At 41.8% G+C, this 18,829-nt stretch overlaps 1 protein-coding gene across 6 annotated transcripts in view; it reads right to left on the bottom strand.

Moving 5' to 3' along the window:
* CSNK1G3 (casein kinase 1 gamma 3) overlaps positions 1-18,829 on the bottom strand; it is a 162,035-nt gene that overhangs the window by 108,593 nt on the left and 34,613 nt on the right. For 5 of the 6 annotated variants that reach the window (XM_048849392.2, XM_048849394.2, XM_048849389.2 and 2 more), the window contains exon 4: positions 17,496-17,536. The exons of the other annotated variant lie outside the window; for it this stretch is intronic. In XM_048849392.2, the coding sequence (XP_048705349.1) occupies positions 17,496-17,536 (41 nt within the window). The remainder of the gene's footprint in view (positions 1-17,495; positions 17,537-18,829) is intronic. 6 annotated transcript variants of the gene reach the window in all.

Below are 18,829 nucleotides of genomic sequence, written 5' to 3'. Positions count from 1 at the left end.
TTTGCCCAAAAGCAAATAAAGCAAGTCTAAAAGCAATAAAGAACAAAGACTATATACAAGAATGCTTAAGTAAGAAATCAAGCGTCAGATTTAAAAGCAGAAAAATATAATTTGTTTTATGAGCTGTTAAAGACATCCTGTGCCAAGAGCTAGAACTATAGTCCCAGAGATTTACCGGAGTGTGCTCTGAAGTATCTACCACTACCCTACCTTTTTCTTGATGTTCAAATGCTGAGGGATCTAGACAGCATACTGTGCTCTCTCAAAAGAGGCATAGTGATCTTCTTCAACTATATAAGCACAAGACTTCGTTATTTTCCATGTGAAAAGTTGCCTCACAAGCCTTACAGCATTCCTTAGATCATTAGTTTTTTGTGAAGGCTTTCTCCAGAGTCAGTTTTACATCCATGCAGGGCCAGGATTTTTTAAATTATATTCAAGTTTCCATGCAAAGGAAAGTGTCCCTTGTTTTCCCTAGATGAGAATGGTTCTTCCTCTGAAGGATAGTCTGGTGGTTAAGATTAGGCTGAACTCTTGGCTCTGCCGCATGCTTATTACAAAAACTTTAATCTCTGTCTCAGTTCCCTACCTGAGAAACAGGAACTGTTCCTTACCTCAAAGGAATGCTGTTTGAATATGAACAGCTTCTGTGAGATGCTCATATAGGTTATGATGAGAGAGACTCTCTTATGTTAAACAGATACACTTGTCACAAATATTTGAGTGCTGTGTTTTTATTGCATGTTAATTTGTATACTCAAAGCACACCAGGAAACAAGAGATCATTGGCTTATTCATTTCCTTCTATAACAATTTGATAAAAGAATTTAAGCATTGCAGAAGACAGTTGCTCACCCTAGTCCTAAGGGCAAAGACCAAGGGTCTATGTAAACGTTGTCCTATGACAACGTCAAAGTACACGGCTGCAAATCACTTCATTTCGACAATTTTTAGCTCCACTACAGCCTCACAGTCCAATGGTAACTTTTACTTATTGCAGAGCTGCTACACTGTACTCCTTCAGTCTCTTTTGTATACTCTAACAATGCACCAGTCTGACTACAGGATGATTTCAGGGAGCAGATTCCCATTGGAGACAGGGGTCATCACATGAGTATTGTTTCTTGTTGACCGCTCATTCCAGGAACCATACCAGCCTGTTAACTTTGTCTGTATTTACAAATATAAAATAAAAACTAATCCAGGTTATCTCTGCAAGTATTTCAGTATATCATCATTCTGGGCAGCAATAACTGATAATCTCATCTCTAAAAACTTAAATGTCCTGTCTGCCTCCTGGATCCAAAGGGTTCTTCCAACTTCTGGGATAGACTACACCACAGCACTTTTGTTTCCTCTTCATTCCCCTTGGGAAATCATATCTTGCAGAGGTTCAATGGAGACTGAATAAGCTGATTCAAGGCTACTGACGACAAAATAGCAGGAACTTCCTCTCAAACATTTTATCAATCTGATCATTTAGTGACGGAAAGAATTATTATTTTCAGATTGGTGGAGCATTGAGTAGCAATTTTCTTCTACTAGTGTAACTTCAGTTTTTTTAAAAAAAATTGTCTTGCATATGATCTAATCAGAGGATCTGCCATACTGTATCAGACTAATTGTCTATAAAGTCTGTGACAAAGTTCCTCCTCTACCTTGGTGGGTCTTGTGCTTATTGGTGGATTTGCTCACCTTGGAGCTTCACGGCAGCCCTCAGTTTGGCCAGGGAAAAGGGACCTACTTAACCTGGGGCTAATATATCTGCCTTCAATTACTCTCCTGTAGCCATCTGGCCCGACCCTGTCACAAGTCACATATCCTACTATTACTTTATTATATAAATTGCTCCATTGGCTCTTCAGACAAAACAATCCCTGCCATAAATAGCTTACAGTGTATGCTTAGATACAGCATGGCAAAGGAAAAACTACTGAGTGTGGGGAACTTCGGCAAGACTGGACATGGTTGCTTTAGGTAGTTGTGCATTTATGTTGATGGGTCTATTTTTTTTTAGAATGTTTGTTATGAACTGTAATAGATGTTTATGAATAAAGGTTTGGGGGGAAGCTTATTTGGTTGGTGGTTTAACATGCAGAGTGGGTGAATTTGTGGGAGCAAAAGAGAAGATAATGAAAGGAGTGGGAGAGTCTGAAACATGACATGTGGCAGGGCAACAAAGGAAATGTGCTTCCAGAGAGGGCAAGATAATAAAATAAAAGTAAATGAATAAAAATGTTAACAAGATACGGAGTGCACAGTTCCGATGTTCCCAAACTGTGGTCAATGGAGAACTGACTGGTCATGCGATGTTAGTTATTCATAGATATTTAGGTCAGAAGGGACCATTATGATCATCTAGTCTGACCGCCTGCACAATGCAGGCCACAGAATTTCACCCACCACTCCTCAAAAAAACCTCTCACCTATGTTTGAGCTATTGAAGTCCTCAAATCGTGGTTTAAAGATTTCAAGGAGCAGAGAATCCTCCAGCAAGTGATCCGTGCCCCATGCTACAGAGCAAGGCGAAAAATCTCCAGGGCCTCTTCCAATCTGCCCTGGAGGAAAATTCCTTCCCGACCCCAAAATATGGCGATCAGCTAAACCCTGAGCATATGGGCAAGATTCATCAGCCAGATACTACAGAAAATTCTTTCCTGAGTAACTCAGATTCCACCCCATCTAACATCCTATCACAGGCCATTGGGCCTATTTACCGTGAATATTTAATTACCAAAACCATGTTATCCCATCATACCATCTCCTCCATAAACTTATCAAGTTTAATCTTAAAGCCAGATAGATCTTTTGCCTCCACTGCTTCCCTTGGAAGGCTATTCCAAAACTTCACTCCTCTGATGGTTAGAAACCTTCGTCTAATTTCAAGTCTAAACTTCCCAATGACCAGTTTATGCCCATTTGTTCTTGTGTCCACATTGGTACTGAGCTTAAATGATTCCTCTCCCTCTCCGGTATTTATCCCTCTGATATATTTACAGAGAGCAATCATATCTCCCCTCAACCTTCTTTTAGTTAGGCTAAACAAGCCAAGCTCCTTGAGTCTCCTTTCATAAGACAAGTTATCCATTCCTCGGATCATCCTAGTAGCCCTTCTCTGTACCTGTTCCAGTTTGAATTCGTCCTTCTTAAACATGGGAGACCAGAACTGCACACAGTATTCCAGGTGAGGTCTCACCAATGCCTTGTATAACGGTACTAAAACCTCCTTGTCTCTACTGGAAATATCTCTCCTGATGCATCCCAAGACCACATTGGCTTTTTTCACAGCCATATCACATTGGCGGCTCATAGTCATCCTATGATCAACCAATACTCCAAGGTCCTTCTCCTCCTCCGTTACTTCTAATTGATGCGTCCCCAGTTTATAACTAAAATTCTTGTTATTAATCCCTAAATGCATGACCTTACACTTCTCACTATTAAATTTCATCCTATTATTATTACTCCAGTTTACAAGGTCATCCAGATCCTCCTGTTGGATATCCCTGTCCTCCTCTAAATTGGCCATACCTCCCAACTTTGTATCATCCGCAAACTTTATTAGCGCACTCCCACTTTTTGTGCCGAGGTCAGTAATAAAAAGATTAAATAAGATAGGTCCCAAAACCGATCCTTGAGGAACTCCACTGGTAACCTCCCTCCAGCCGGACAGTACACGTTTCAGTAGGACCCGTTGTAGACTCCCCTTTAACCAATTCCTTATCAACCTTTCAATTTTCCTATTGATCCCCATCTTTTCCAATTTAAACTAATAATTCTCCATGTGGCACGGTATCAAACGCCTTACTGAAATCTAGGTACATTAGATCCACTGCTTTTCCTTTGTCTAAAAAATCTGTTACTTTCTCAAAGAAGGAGATCAGGTTGGTTTGGCACGATCTACCTTTTGTAAAACCATGTTGTATTTTGTCCCATTTACCATTGACTTCAATGTCCTTAACTACCTTCTCCTTCAAATTTTTTCCAAGTGCATATTACAGATGTCAAACTAACAGGCCTATAATTACCCGGATCACTTTTTTTCCTCTTTCTTAAAAACAGGAACTATGTTAGCAATTCTCCAATCATACGGTACCACCCCTGAGTTTACAGATTCATTAAAAATTCTTGCTAATGGGCTTGCAATTTCTCGTGCCAATTCCTTTAATATTCTTGGATGAAGATTATCTGGGCCCCCCGATTTAGTCCCATTAAGCTGTTTGAATTTCGTTTCTACCTCAGATATGTTAATATCTACCTCCATAACCTCTTTCCCGTTTGTCATGCTACCATTATCCCTAAGATCCTCTTTAGCCTCATTGAAGACTGAGGCAAAGTATTAGTTTAGATATTGGGCATGCCTAGATTATCCTTGACCTCCACTCCATCCTCAGTGTTTAGCAGTCCCACTTCTTTCTTTGTTTTCTTCTTATTTATATGGCTATAGAACCTTTTACTATTTGTTTTAATTCCCTTGGCAAGATCCAACTCTACTTGACTTTTAGCCTGTCTCACTTTGTCCCTACATGTTCTGACCTCAATAAGGTAGCTTTCCTTGCTGATCCCTCCCATCTTCCACTCCCTGTATGCTTTCTGCTTTTCCTTAATCACCTCTGTGAGATGCTTGCTAATCCAGCTTGGTCTACAACTCCTGCCTATGAATTTTTTCCCCTTTCTTGGGATTCAGGCTTGCGATAGCTTCTGCAGCTTTGGCTTAAAGTAATCCCAGGCCTCCTCTACCTTTAGATCCATAAATTCTTCAGTCCAATCCACTCTCCTAACTAATTTCCTTAATTTTTGAAAGTCAGCCCTTTTGAAATCAAAAACCCTAGTTGCAGATTTATTTTTGTTAATCCTTCCGTTCAGTTTGAACTGAATTAACTCTTGATCGCTTGAATCAAGATTATCCCCTACAACCATTTCTTCTATGAGGTCCTCACTACTCACCAAAACCAAATCTAAAATGGCATCCCCTCTAGTCCAGTTCAGCAACTACTTGATGAAGGAATCCATCAGCTATCGTGTCTAGGAAAAGCCGAGCCCTATTATTATTGCTAGCACTCGTCCTCCAGTCTATATCTGGGAAGTTAGTCTCCCATGATCATGCAGTTTCCATTACTATTTACTTCATTAAAAACATTAAAAAGGTCTCTATCCACATCCAAATTAGATCCTGGCAGTGTGTAGCACACCCCAAGCACTATCCCAGGGGAGCCTCTAGTAGTTTTCTTCCCCAATGTAATTTTTGCCGAGATGGACTCCGTCTTATCCATTCCATCGCTTATTTCTTTATGTTCTACCTCATCATTGATATACAATGCTGCTCCACCACCTTTACCTTTATTTTGGTCTTTCCTAAACAGCACATACCCTTCAATACCCGTAGTGCAGTCATGACTACTATTCCACCATGTTTCTGTTATCCCTCTAATATCTGGTTTCACTTCCTGCACCAGTAGCTCTAGTTCCTCCATTTTGTTACCTAGGCTCCTCGCGTTGGTGTACAAACATCTTAATTTTTGCTGTTTGGCCTCACTCACATTCTGTACCCTATTAGGCACGGTCATTCTACAGCCAGTATAACCTATTAGACTGGTATCCACACTGCCCGTCCTCCTTATATACATTCTCCTACCCACGGCTGTATCCTTTCTTACTTCGTTTTCTTCCCTCTCAATGCTAAAATCTGGCGTGGAGATTACCTGGACATCTCCCAACCATCTCCCCCAAATTCCTAGTTTAAAGCTCTCTTAATCAGTTGTGCCAGCCTCCATCCTAGAAGTCTATATCCTTCCCTACTCAGATGAGGTCCATCCTGAGAGAAATGTCCTCTGTCCATGAATGCCTCCCAGTGGCCATACATCCCAAAGCCCTCCTTATAGCACCACTGCCTAAGCCATCTGTTGATGGTCATAATCTTGTCACACCTTTGTTGCTCTTCTCTAGGAACAGGCAGAATCCCACTAAAGATCACCTGAAACTTGATTTCCTTAAGCGTCTTCCCCAGCCTAGCATAGTCTCCCTTAACACTTTCCAGCGAGAATCTAGCTGTATCATTTGTTCCCACATGAAGGATAATTAGGGGATTCTTTCCTGCTCCCTTTAGGATCCTTTTCAACCTCAGGTCTACATCCTGTATCTTAGCCCCTGGAAGACAGCATACCCTTCTATGCTCTGGATCAGCTCTGGTTACAGGCCTGTCTATTCTTCTCAGTAAAAAGTCCCTGATCATGTAGACCTGCCTTTTCCTGGTGACGGTGCTATTCTCCAGTCTATCCCCTGTTCCCTCTGGCCGCAAGTTCTTTCCTTTCCTATTCTCCCTTGTAATCCTCTTCAACCCATCCTGTATCCTCCTGGGGCTCATGTTTGGTGTAGTCTCCATTTACTCTTCCGCTTTTCCTATAGGACTAGCTGCTCTTCTCTTCTTCCTTGCCCTTCCACCTTCAGTGACTACCTGCTGAGCCCCTTCTTCATTTTTCAACTCTGCAAACCTATTCCTGAGCTCTATTTCTCCTTCACTAGCCCATCTTTTCCTCTGCCTGGTTCTTTTAGTCACATGCTTCCACTGACCACTTTCCTCACCCAGTCTCCCCTCAGAATTCCCCAGGATTATGTTCAGATCTTAAACGGAGGCTTTGTGTACAAAGAACCAGCTATACCAACATAATCCCCCAAGTAAACACACATTCAGATTTAAAGAGTGGCTTTTTTCAATTTTAAATTTAAACCCTTCCCAAGTAACAAACTAACTTGGGGGAAAAAAAAAAAAAAAGAGACAGAAGAAGAGCATGTCTATCTTTGGGCTTACCAGTGAAACAATCTGTTTAATTCACACCTTAGGTTATAGAAAAAATTCTGCATAGATAAGGCCGGTGTTTACAGAAAAGTAAAGCTACATGAAATGTTTACCCAGTTTTTTCCCCATACAAGAACTCCAGCAATTTATACAGGGATGTGGGGGGATCCTAAATGGGAAGGAAGGTAATGATATATTTCTGAACAGAAAAAGAGATTGCTCATGAGAACCTATTAAGACGTGGTCCACACTATGAAAAATTCGTGAATCCCTAAGGTCAGGAGACTGTGGGTGTAAAAGCACTTTCTGCTACTGTCAACCACAGGCAGCTTGCAGGAGAGTGCAAATACCTGATGTTTCAGAAGGTTAAAATAAGTAATTCATTTAACCAGTTGTGCAATAATGTATGTAACGTTTAAAAACACTAAAGTTTGCAAGTAACAGCCGTGTTAGTCTGTATTCGCAAAAAGAAAAGGAGTACTTGTGGCACCTTAGAGACTAACCAATTTATTTGAGCATGCATCTGATGAAGTGAGCTGTAGCTCACTTCATCAGATGCACAGCTCACTTCAGATGCATGCTCAAATAAATTGGTTAGTCTCTAAGGTGCCACAAGTACTCCTTTTCTTTTTTCTCCTTACAATGTATATGAAAATCAAGGTGGGCCATTTCCAGCACAAATCTAGGTTCTCTCACACACACACACACCCCCCCCACACACACACACACACATAAACTTACTCTCCTGCTGGCAATAGCTCATCCAAACTGACCACTCTCCTTACAATGTGTATGATAATCAAGGTGGGCCATTTCCAGCGGGGGGGGGGGGGTGTGAGAAAACCTGGATTTGTGCTGGAAATGGCCCACCTTGATTATCATGCACATTGTAGGGAGAGTGGTGACTTTGGATGGGCTATTACCAGAAGGAGAGTGAGTTTGTGGGGGGTGGAGGGTGAGAAAACCTGAATTTGTGCTGGAAATGGCCCAACTTGATTATCATACACATTGTAAGGAGAGTGATCACTTTAGATAAGCTATTACCAGCAGGAGAGTGGGGTGGGAGGAGGTATTGTTTCATGGTCTCTGTGTATGTAATGTCTTCTGCAGTTTCCACAGTATGCATCCAATGAAGTGAGCTGTAGCTCACGAAAGCTTATGCTCAAATAAATTGGTTAGTCTCTAAGGTGCCACAAGTACGCCTTTTCTTTTTACTAAAGTTTGCAATTTTTTTCTTTGCTTACATAAAGAGCATAATAAAACATCCTTGTGAAAATTAAAGCATAAAACCACAAACAGTTAAAAACTCATTTCATGCCAAGAGCACCATCCCCTCCTGAATATCAGTGTGTGATGAGGTGGACTAGGCCCTGACTCCCTCTGCTGAAGGCCTCACAGCCCTGCCATACCCCACCCCAGAAAAGGGCAGTGGAGAGAGTCCTCCAAGTTGCCTAGAGTGGTGGCGTGGGCTGCAGCCAGAGAGGGGCAGCAAGGAGCAGCTAATCCGGGTTTAGCAAGACCATATAAAAGGAGCTGAAGTGCAGAGCAGAGTTCAGTTCTTTGCCGGAGGAATGTGGGTGGTGTGCCTGACTGGCTGAGGGAGCTACAGGACCTAGGACAGAGCAGTACTAGCAGAGATTGGGGGGTGGGGAGTAGAGGCCGAGAAGGAGCTCTGGGCTGGCCGCTGGGATTCAACAAGGACCAGACCCTGAGGTAAGAGTGAAGAACGTGCTGGGGCCACGGGGAAGTGGCCCAGGGAATTGTAGCAGCGACTCAGCTTAGTTGAAGGGACATGGTGGCTGGTTGCTATCTTTAGTGTCTCGGTAGGACAGGCCCAGGGCCCCCCCGACCAAGTGGCCTGGACTTTGATGCATCCCTGGAAGAGGAAATGAACCATAGTGGTCCAGCTGGACAGCTTGGGCCTGAGCAACCCCGAGAGGGCGAAGACATTGCCTCCAACGAGGGAGCCCTGGGGCACCACTCTATACCAGAGCAAGGACAATTCGAGAGATCCCAGAAGGGGCTGAGAGACCATCGAACCAGGGTACTGTGATAGGCCCTGCTGGACTGATTGAGGAGTGAGCGCAGAGATAGGGCTGCAAATAAAGCAACATGACAGAGGGTGCTGAGATAGGCCTCCCTGTGGGACTTATACCCTGGAAGGGGTTTGATTTTTATCTCACATACAGACTGTGAGAGACTCTGCCCAAAGGGAAGAGTTGCTGAAGATTCCACTGCAAGCCAGAGAGAAAGTACAGGCACGTGCACTCGGACAAGAGGGCACTTGCGAGAGGTGAGTGCCACCCTGTTACACAGTATCTATACCCAACAACAGTGAGAGTTAGAGTTTTGGCCTTAACTTTGAATTTCCTGCCTTTTGTTAGTTTATTATATGTTAACACACTACTTCCTTTTCATTGCTTCAAGTGATCAAGTAATTATAATTCTGTCTTGCACATTGTAATAACATACACTAGGGCTTTACCAGAAGTAGGACTCTTTCAGAACTTCTAAAACAAGGTATTTGAAAATGGTTCTTAAAGCTTTCTACATAGCTTTAAGTGAAGCTGTTGTAAGACTCAGAGGAATTAGCAAATCAATATGGCAAAACTAAATTGCCAAATCACAATCACTTCAGAGGTTGAATGAAATTAATATAGAAATACCTTAAACTCATTATTTTATAAATAATTCATAAAGTGGCAATGTTTATGGATGTGGCAATTTACTCAAAAAATCCATAAATGAACCAAATAGTATCAGATTTATATTTTTCCTTAATCTGGAGTACCATATAATTAGTGCTCCAAAATCACCAATCATGCAGAAGACACTATAAAGGTTTATTGTGATTACACTACCTCAGCAATTATTACATTTTGAACACAGAAATAACCTCAGCCCATATTCACCTTGTACTGGACTTAAGAGTTTCAGGCATATTTTAAAAGGAAAATTCATTTTAAAACTAAGGCTACACAATTCTGCTCTTTGGGAAAAAAGTTAGTTTGGGATGTTTTTTTACACCAGTTCCTACCTGTGGAATGAACTTTGTATTTGGCAACCCTGATTTAACCATGAAGTAGTTTGGTAGAAGTTCCTCTCATAAGCTTACTATATAATTATATTAAAAGCATTTACTTTTTAGACTTGCCATTTTTTATTTCGCTATTCCACAGCTCAGGTTTTCATATTCTAAATTTCACTTTATATAACCAGAATGTTCGATATATAAGGTACTGCAAAAAATATTCTACGGATGATTTGGAATAACTCCATGGCATTCATTAGTGGAGCCAAGAGACAGTTATGCAAGTTTTTCCAAAAAAACGTGTTCATAAAAGTTACAGCGCTTTACACCTTCATACATTCTTTGTCGCGGTTTTTTTGTTTGCTTTGTTTTTAAAAACCTCAATCCATTCTGAAATATCTTCATTATTATAGAAACTAACATTGGTTTACCCACAGCTTAGGGCTTGTCTACGCTTACCAGGGATCGACGAGCAGCGACCAATGCATCGGCAGTTGATCTGCGATCAATAACCCACTAAATCGCTCTCCTATCAACTCCTGTAGTCCTCCAGATCAAGAAGAGTAAGGAGAGTCGACGCAACAGCATCTCCAGTCAACATCGCGTAGCGTGGACCCCGCGGTAAGTAGATCTAAGCTATGTTGATTTGAGTTACGCTATTCATGTAACTCAAATTGCGTAGCTTAGATCAATTTTCCCCTGTAGTGTATACAAGGCCTAAGTCACATCCACAAGCACAGCAGAACTTCAATTTAAATAATGGTTGAAACTTAAGACTCTTCTTTACGGGGGTGTTAATCCACAACTTTTTGGAGTTAATCCACTCTGAAAATACTTGCATATAAACAATGAAATTCATTATAGCACACTCACTCCATATTTATCACAAATTCCAGAGTCCTGCTTCAAAATGAATTAACTTTGCTGAAAAGTGAGAGTTGGTCCCATCTATTGTTCATGTGCACGGAATGCTGCTGAGAACTACTTTGACAGTCAACCAATGGCTATCCCACATCGCTTTACAGGTGACCATTACGGACTTGTCTGTTTACTTGCATGCCCTATCCTGCTCTGTCCCCTCCCCTTTTTACAAATGGCATACAGCAGCATTTTATCCATTTGCTCCTGGATGCCAGTTTATTGCAATACCTGAAAGAATACCACAGAAGCCCTACAACACCCTGGATCTCATTGCCATGTGAGCAGAAGCATTTGTGCAGGAAAGTCTTGTAGCCTCCCACCGCAATTAAGACATTGTTGTGGACATTGCTGGGCAGATGTCCATGAGGGGCCACAACCGGGATGCTGAACAGTGTCAGATACACAGCAAAACAGCTCAGAAGCACCTACATTAAAATAAGGGCCAACAGGAAAAAACTCCAGTAGGGGACATATAACCTGTCCTTTTTAAGGTGCTGAATAGGATTTTAGATAACTACATAACCACCCAACCCAGGCAACGAACGAAGCTTGCTCTCCCCTCGAGGAGCACCAGCAAGACATCCCAAATCCCAGGCAGCAATCCAGAGAAGGACTGAGGCTGATCCTATGGAAGGAACTTTTGCATGTACTTTTTTAAAACAAAACAAAAAGTATTTTAAATTATAATTTGTTAGTATGCCATACTAGCTTCCATGCTGGGTGCCCCACAGCAGCAGCTATTGTAGGTTGATGTGAGACAGAAGCCTTTCTAACTGAGGTCAAAATCTCCCTCCTGCCCTCGACCCAAACTGTCCATTTACCACCTTCCCACCACCACCCATTCACTGTTCCAAAATGGCGGCTACTCGAGCCAGGTAATTGGTCTCCATCTCAAGCTAAAGCCCCATCTACCTAACATTTTTGGGCCCATGGCCATATACGTATTTTCTTTTCTCCTTTCTCTTCCCTCAGATGTCCTGCCCAATACCACCCCCACTCCAAACACTATTTGCCACCTCAAAATGGCAGCCAGCAGCATGGCACTGCTACAGTCTCTCCCTCACTCCATCCCACAGCAGATTCAAATAAGGAAAACATTCTTTTGTGAAAAATGCAAAAGTTTATTGAGCAGTGATTACAAGAAAAGCAGCACTCTCTTTTCATGAGACAGACGACAGTGTATGCCCAAAACTATAAAAAGTACAGCTCCCCTATAAAAGCCCAATAATATGCATTCTTACAGATTGGTAATGGTGAATGTTTCAAATAATCATTGCAGAACCCTGTCTGTTTTACTCTGTACTTTCAACATGTGTTCAGGTAAAAAAGCAAAATCTAAGGCTAAAGAATTGTTCAATTTTTGTTCAGAAACTAAGGAATAGCTACATAGCCTTCCCCAGTGGTATAGTTTGCAACTCATTTCCACTCCAGCACAACTTCTAGGGGGACCATCTTAGTGAATAACTTCACAGCGTATCTCCCTGGTCTGCCCTTTGCCTTTTTGAATCTGACCATTCTCTGCATCCTGTCACCTGCCTCAGTGCAACATCATCCAGAGTCAGGACAGCCTTCTGGTGATGTAGAGGGAATTATGCACCTTGTTTATTATGCAGATTCTCCCTGCTAATCCCTCCAACATCATATAAGCACCTCCAAGGCTCAGCAAAACTGCAAAGCAAGACTGAACACAATTCCCAATCACAACCTCCTTTCCCTTCCCTGCACCCTTACCCTCAATCCTCCAAGGCACAACAGCAAAGCCACACAGCGTAAATTTTTTATTAAAGCTAATGTTAAAAAAAATTATATAATAGGTTGAGAAAAGAGTATTTGTACATCTGGATATAGTGCTTAGATTATTCACAAATACAAAGTTTGTTTTTAAAGTCATAAGATACATATAGTGCATAATCAGCAATAACCCAAATTTAGGTGAATGAATTTAAGAATACAGTTTAGATATCTAGCATCCATACATTTGGGTACATTACTCCTGAAAAAGTTATACAGAGAATTGGTGGTGGAAAGGAAAATATATCAATGAGTGAAGATTGTCCCTCCCGGTATTGCTGACGTCCGGTGATGTGTTCTACGTAGATGTCCCTTGACCACCTGATGGCGTCTGATACCATGAGTTGCCGCATCAGCCGAGCGTAGCATTGACCGACTCCACATTCTCTCAGCATTCGCTCATTACCAGGGTCCTATGGGCCCAGGGCTTCAACTATCAGTGCATGAATTTGTACCTCGTAGCCCCTAGCTCTCAGGGTGTCAGCATATTTCTTCAGCTTTCGAGATTGGGCGTCGTGAAAGCCGGGGTCCTGTTTTCAAAGGGCATGGTGACGTCCACCATGATGATCTTCTTCCAGTCCTCGTTGGTGATGACGATGTCTGTCGGTTCCGGGAACGGTGGAGTTCATGGTGACCTTCCCTATGGACATGGGGTAGTGTCTCGTTGGCATAGCTGCACTTCCTGCATCGGTTGTCCTGATTCCTATAGTGGACAGCTCCATTCAGTGAGACGCAGGTCTGGTGGATGAACCTCCAGTCGGCAAATCAGCTGAAGCTGCCAGGGAGGAAGTGGTTGCTGGCATCCCACTTGCATGTCACCTCGAAGGCCTTGCCCTGGTCCGGCTTCTGTTTCAAGTTTTCCATGTATTGGCAGCGGATAGCATCCCTCTGGGTCCTCTCCAGCATGGTTCTAGCTCTGGGAGTGATAGTGCGCTCCATGTTCTTCACCTCTGGCACCAGGACTTCCAGCTCCCAACGCATGCATGGCTTACTATTTCAGGGGTTCCCCAAAGACTTGGAAGAATCTCAGAGAGGTAAAGCCAGAAATGCATAAAAATGTTATCATAGCCTCTCTAGAATACTCCTGTCTCATTTTTTAATACCCCCAAAGCTACAGCACCCGCACTGGCCAGACCTTCAAAGACAAGGCCTTTGTCAGTGGCTGGCAAACCTGAGGGGGGAAAAAACAGAAAAACTGTGAAGAAATGTTCATAAATATCATTAGAGTCTCCATCACAAAAAAAAAATAAAATAAAGAGAAAAGAGATGGAGGCAGTAACTGAGGACAGAGAGTGAATATATGACAAGGAGCTCTACCAGGGAGTTCACTGCAAAGGACAGCATAGCAGTTGAACTGCCATGGCCAAAGTCAGTATGGAAAAAGACAGGGAGATGGTAGAGGCAACTCCTGGAGAAGATAGGAAGCCAAAAGGCTCTGTTGTAGTGCATGATACTATTAGGGCAGCAGGCAATACAATACTGCAAATCAGCAGCTAGCCAAGTTATGTAGGCCATGGACAACACTGGCTACTGGGAACAACTCCTCCCCACTACACTCCTGCAGAACTGCTCCCAGAAGCCATTCCCCTCATGGACACCAGCTCAAGGCACAGAGAATAGGGCACCTGGCACCCCCTCTTTTGAGCCCTCTATCACCCCAGGTAACTTTTGAGCCTTGGCACTCCACTTCAGAAGAAGCAGAGCCAAACTGTTTACTCTGCTGTGACTTTAAGTGCCCCGCTCCTTGCATACTTCCCTGCACTGAACTGCTGCACTTTACTGTTTTGTTTCACTGCTGATTTAATGAAAAGGTCATTTGTCATTACATAATTGTTGCATAGTAAATTTTTATTAAACAACCTGACAAATGAAATTTTAAAGGCATCAACAGTTCATTTTACACAGAAAATAATTACATTTTCACTAATTCATCAAGGTTTGCAACCACATGCAGATAAACACACACGGTGCAACAGGAACTGCCACAACACAACACCCATAAAAACAATACAGTACAGCTTTGCAATTTCAGGCCTGAGGTTCAAAATAAGATCAATAGGCCTCCCTGACAATATCACCCTGGCTATTAGCATTTTGTCCTTGACACTTCGCTGGCTACTCAAATGGCTGAGCAAATCTCTGCATCTCCACCTCCCACCCATTGATAAGGTTTTCTCCCTTACACTCACAAATACTGTTCAAACAGACAACATTTGGGATTTTTTTCTGCTGCTTCTAGTCTATTCCACAAACAAAGCCATATCCCTTTCCAACAGCCAAATTAATTCTCAGCTGTCTTTCTGCAACTATTGAGGCAGTAGTTAACAGTTCCTATCTTCTAAGCAGCCAGTTCAAAATGATCTGGACAAACTAGAGAAATAGTCTCAAGTAAACAGAATGAAATTCAATAAAGACAAATGCAAAGTACTCCACTTAGGAAGAAACAATCAATTGTACAAACACAAAATGGGAAATGGCTGCCTCGAAAAGAGTACTGCAGACAGATGTAGGTGTTATAGTGGATCACAAGCTAAATATGAGTCAACAGTGTAACACTGTTGCGAAAGAAGCAAATATCATTCTGGGATGCATTAGCAAGAGTGTTGTAAGCAAGATTTGAGAAGTAATTCCTCCACTCTATGCCATACTAAGGCATCAGCTGGATATTGTGTCCAGTTCTGGGCGCCAGATTTCAGAAAAGATGGAGACAAATTGGAGAAAGTCCAGAAGAGAACAAAAATTATTAAAGGTCTAGAAAATAATGTTCTGAGGAAAGATTGAAAAAACTGTGTTTGTTTAGTCTGCAGAAGAGAAGACTGAAGGGAGACACGATACCAGTTTTCAAGTACATAAAAGGTTGTTACAAGGAGGAGTGTGAAAAATTCTTAACCTCTAAGGACAGGACAAGAAGCAATGAGCTTAAATTGCAGCAAGGGAGGTTTAGGTTGGACATTAGGAAAAACTTCCTAATGGTCAGGGCAGTTAAGCAGTGGGACAAATTGCCTAGAGAGGTTGTGGAATCTCTGTCATTGGAGGGTTTCAAGACCAGATTAGACAAACATATCAGGAATGGTCTAGTTATTACATAGTCCTGCCTTGAGTGCAGGGGACTGAACTGGATGATCTCTTGAGGTCCCGGTCCCTTCCAGTCCTATGCTTCCATGAATGGCTTCACTAACCAGGGAAGCAGAGGGTAAGCCAGGTCTCCCAGGATAAAACTGGAGGAAAATGTCCATGCTAGTAATGTCTATAGTGTTCCCAGGGCCAAGGAGTCTTACTTCTATTAATTTAAATACACCTAAATTTCAAAAGATCCTAACACTGTGGACTCTTCCAGAACACCCTGAAGTTATGCCTATAAACTTGCAATGGCAGTCAACAAGCCCTTGGAGTACCATGGAGAAATACCTCTTTCTCTTTATGAATTCTGAGCCCTGACTCGGGGAGGAGAAGAGGAAGCAAAGAGGCACATCGGTCCCCATGAGTTGTCCCAATACAATCTGAGAATCACACGAGTACAAAAATCAATAACCTCCAGAGCATTACCAAGCTTTATAACCCAGGGGAGCAGTACCTTTTCCATGGCATCACACACCTGCCTGACAATGGCCCCAATGGGCATGACGCTTGTCCACATGTACAGGGCACCGAAAGTTGGTTCACTGCTGCTGTAGCTGCAGGGTCAGTTCAGAACATATCTCCAAAAAGGTTGGCCTCCCAGAAATTTTTTCACCAATGAAATTCTTTCATCCCAGGTCTGCAGAACAATCATTTCCCACCAATCCATGCTGGTTTTCCAAAACCAGAAGTAGTGCCGCATGTTGTGAAGCTGCTCCAGGAACTAGTCCTCTACTCAGTTGCTCGGTGTCTTTCTTGTTCTGCCACCACTGGAGATCCTCCTGCTGCTGGAGGAGCTGCTGCCACATTGTTTGCTTGACGGTGAATCAGGCAAAATTCAAAACTGAATTCATCCAGCTTTGAGTGTTAAAATACAGCCCAAGTAGGCTATGCGTATATCAGGGTTGCCAGAGTACTGGTGCCAAGCATTGTTGGGCCCAAGCTCCCCACAGCAATTCAAAAATGGTGCTACCAATCCTTAAAAAGGGCAGGGGCAGAGACAAATGAATCACAGGATTTTTAAAAAAATAATCAGAACCCGCCTGGCTTCCACTACGCATCCCACAACAGACTGAAAAAAAATCCCAGAATGCACACTGCTCAACAGCAAAAGCAAAGGAGCGCCCTTACAGAGTGCCATACGCGCAGTTCGCAGCAAATCGCTCCCGAGTGTACACAATGATGCGTGTTGACAAAGGGTACAGTGCCTTGGGTGCAAGCTATTACTACAGCTTCCGTAACATGTGTTACCTGACAGCAAAAAGCTATGAATTAAACCCCTCTGCAGACAAGCCCTTAAAATGTGGGAAAGAATGTCATGGTCATAAGCGTATCATATCTGATATGGAAGTATTCATTAGTAAATTACATCAAACATCTCATATTCTACAGATATTTCAGTAATTAAAAAGGCAGCTACCTGTTCACAGTGAGAAGCAAGAGTAGAAGTGATGACAGACAAGATAAACTGAAAAGTTGGGAGTTAATTGGAAAAATAGTCATCCAGGATCTCCACTGCTGCTCTCCTGCTGGACAGAAGCAGAATTTCTAGATTCTTTCCTCTGGGTTTTCTCTGTCGTCACATTTTTCAATCCTCTACTGCTACTGCAGTAGAGAGGAATCCACCTGGTATGATTGGTGGACAGATTTCTGAAATAGTAGTCAGTCTGGTTCACCCATGAAACTAGTGACGAGCTGAAACTAGTATAATTCAGTGGTAATACACGCAAGTAGACTTAGTTGCATATAAACAAACCATTATTTGAAAGTAAATTTCTAACCAAATTCACATCTCAAATATTGATAAAAGTCAGTCTGAATACAAAAAAATTAACTTACCAGCTTAATTGCCACATATTCATTTGTGTACAAATTTTTTCCTTAAAGAAAGACAAAAACAAGAATGTCAGACTCTGCCAGGAGTTGCTTTTAAAGACACAGAATTGAGACAGATCCGTTTTGCCAAAAACTACATCCACATAAAACATTAATGAGGCTCCACTATGGCTATTTGCTTCAGCAACTAAACGCACTATTTGCCAAAGAGCTTATTGACAAAGTAGCACTCAGGCTTGTGACCAGCCTAAATGGCACCCTATGTTTTGCTTTCATTGCACTGAAGTAACACATGACCTTAACACATGACCAAAGAATGAATGGCAATTCACCCAACAGGTTGACAAAAGGGTGATTCCAACACTCTTCCTTTGCTTGCTTTTTATTTATTTGGGGAGAAAGGGTAATATTTCAACAATTAAATTGAAATATTCCTTTAACTTAATACATAATTGATTTTAAAGTGTATTTTATCAAAAATAAATTTGCAGGGTCAATATTGGCAGACCACAAGTAAAGCAGAATCAGCTATAAAACTTACTCATTAACACAACTAACAAGATTTGCTACTGTTTACTTCGTCCCCAAAACTCCAGGGGACGAAGTTAAATACATGACTGAATAGATACAATTGGGGGGGGGGGGGGATATATTAATGTTTTCAACAGAGTAAGAAAATATTTAATTGCTAGTGAAATACAGAAAATCAGTGAAACAAGTAAGCCTGTCTGAAGAACACATCAGTGTTATGCACGCCTAGATTAAGGAAATCAAATGCTGTTATAATTTTAAACCCGATTTAAGCACTTTGATTACAATTTCAAGTTTAATATGGATTATTTTTTTTCAAATAAGAAAACCAGAGGTTGCATGAGAAAGAAAAATCAGTGCAAACAAATTAAAACAATATGCACTGTTCTAACAGAAAGCTCAAGAAGTTAATTGCAAGAAAGGGTACATTTGTACCCTAACAACTCCTATTTTCAGTGATTTGTAACTCAGTGGAGGTTTAGATTTTTTTTAAAGCTAGCTTTCCTCTTGCTATTTCTTTAAAAACGTATTTAACTAAGCTGCTAAACTTTAGTGGCATAGGTTTAAAGAAGTGAATTTAATTATTTTAATACTACATTATCAAGAGAATGCATTTCACAAAGAACATGTCCTAAAGAGCATCAAAAGCTGGAAATGTTGCTGAGACACAATATAGGTCACTGACCAATGGTACAGAAAGCACTGCCGGATTCCAAGGCTATTCTGTGGCCCTCAGTGATTTTACCTTGTTAGTTAGCACCAGTTCCTAACATCTTTGTTGCTATTTGGGAAATGAAAGTTAGAAA

Source organism: Caretta caretta, chromosome 5 (assembly GCF_965140235.1).
Source record: "Caretta caretta isolate rCarCar2 chromosome 5, rCarCar1.hap1, whole genome shotgun sequence".
In the NCBI taxonomy this organism is placed as follows: domain Eukaryota; kingdom Metazoa; phylum Chordata; order Testudines; family Cheloniidae; genus Caretta; species Caretta caretta.
This window is presented reverse-complemented; position numbering and strand designations above follow the sequence as displayed.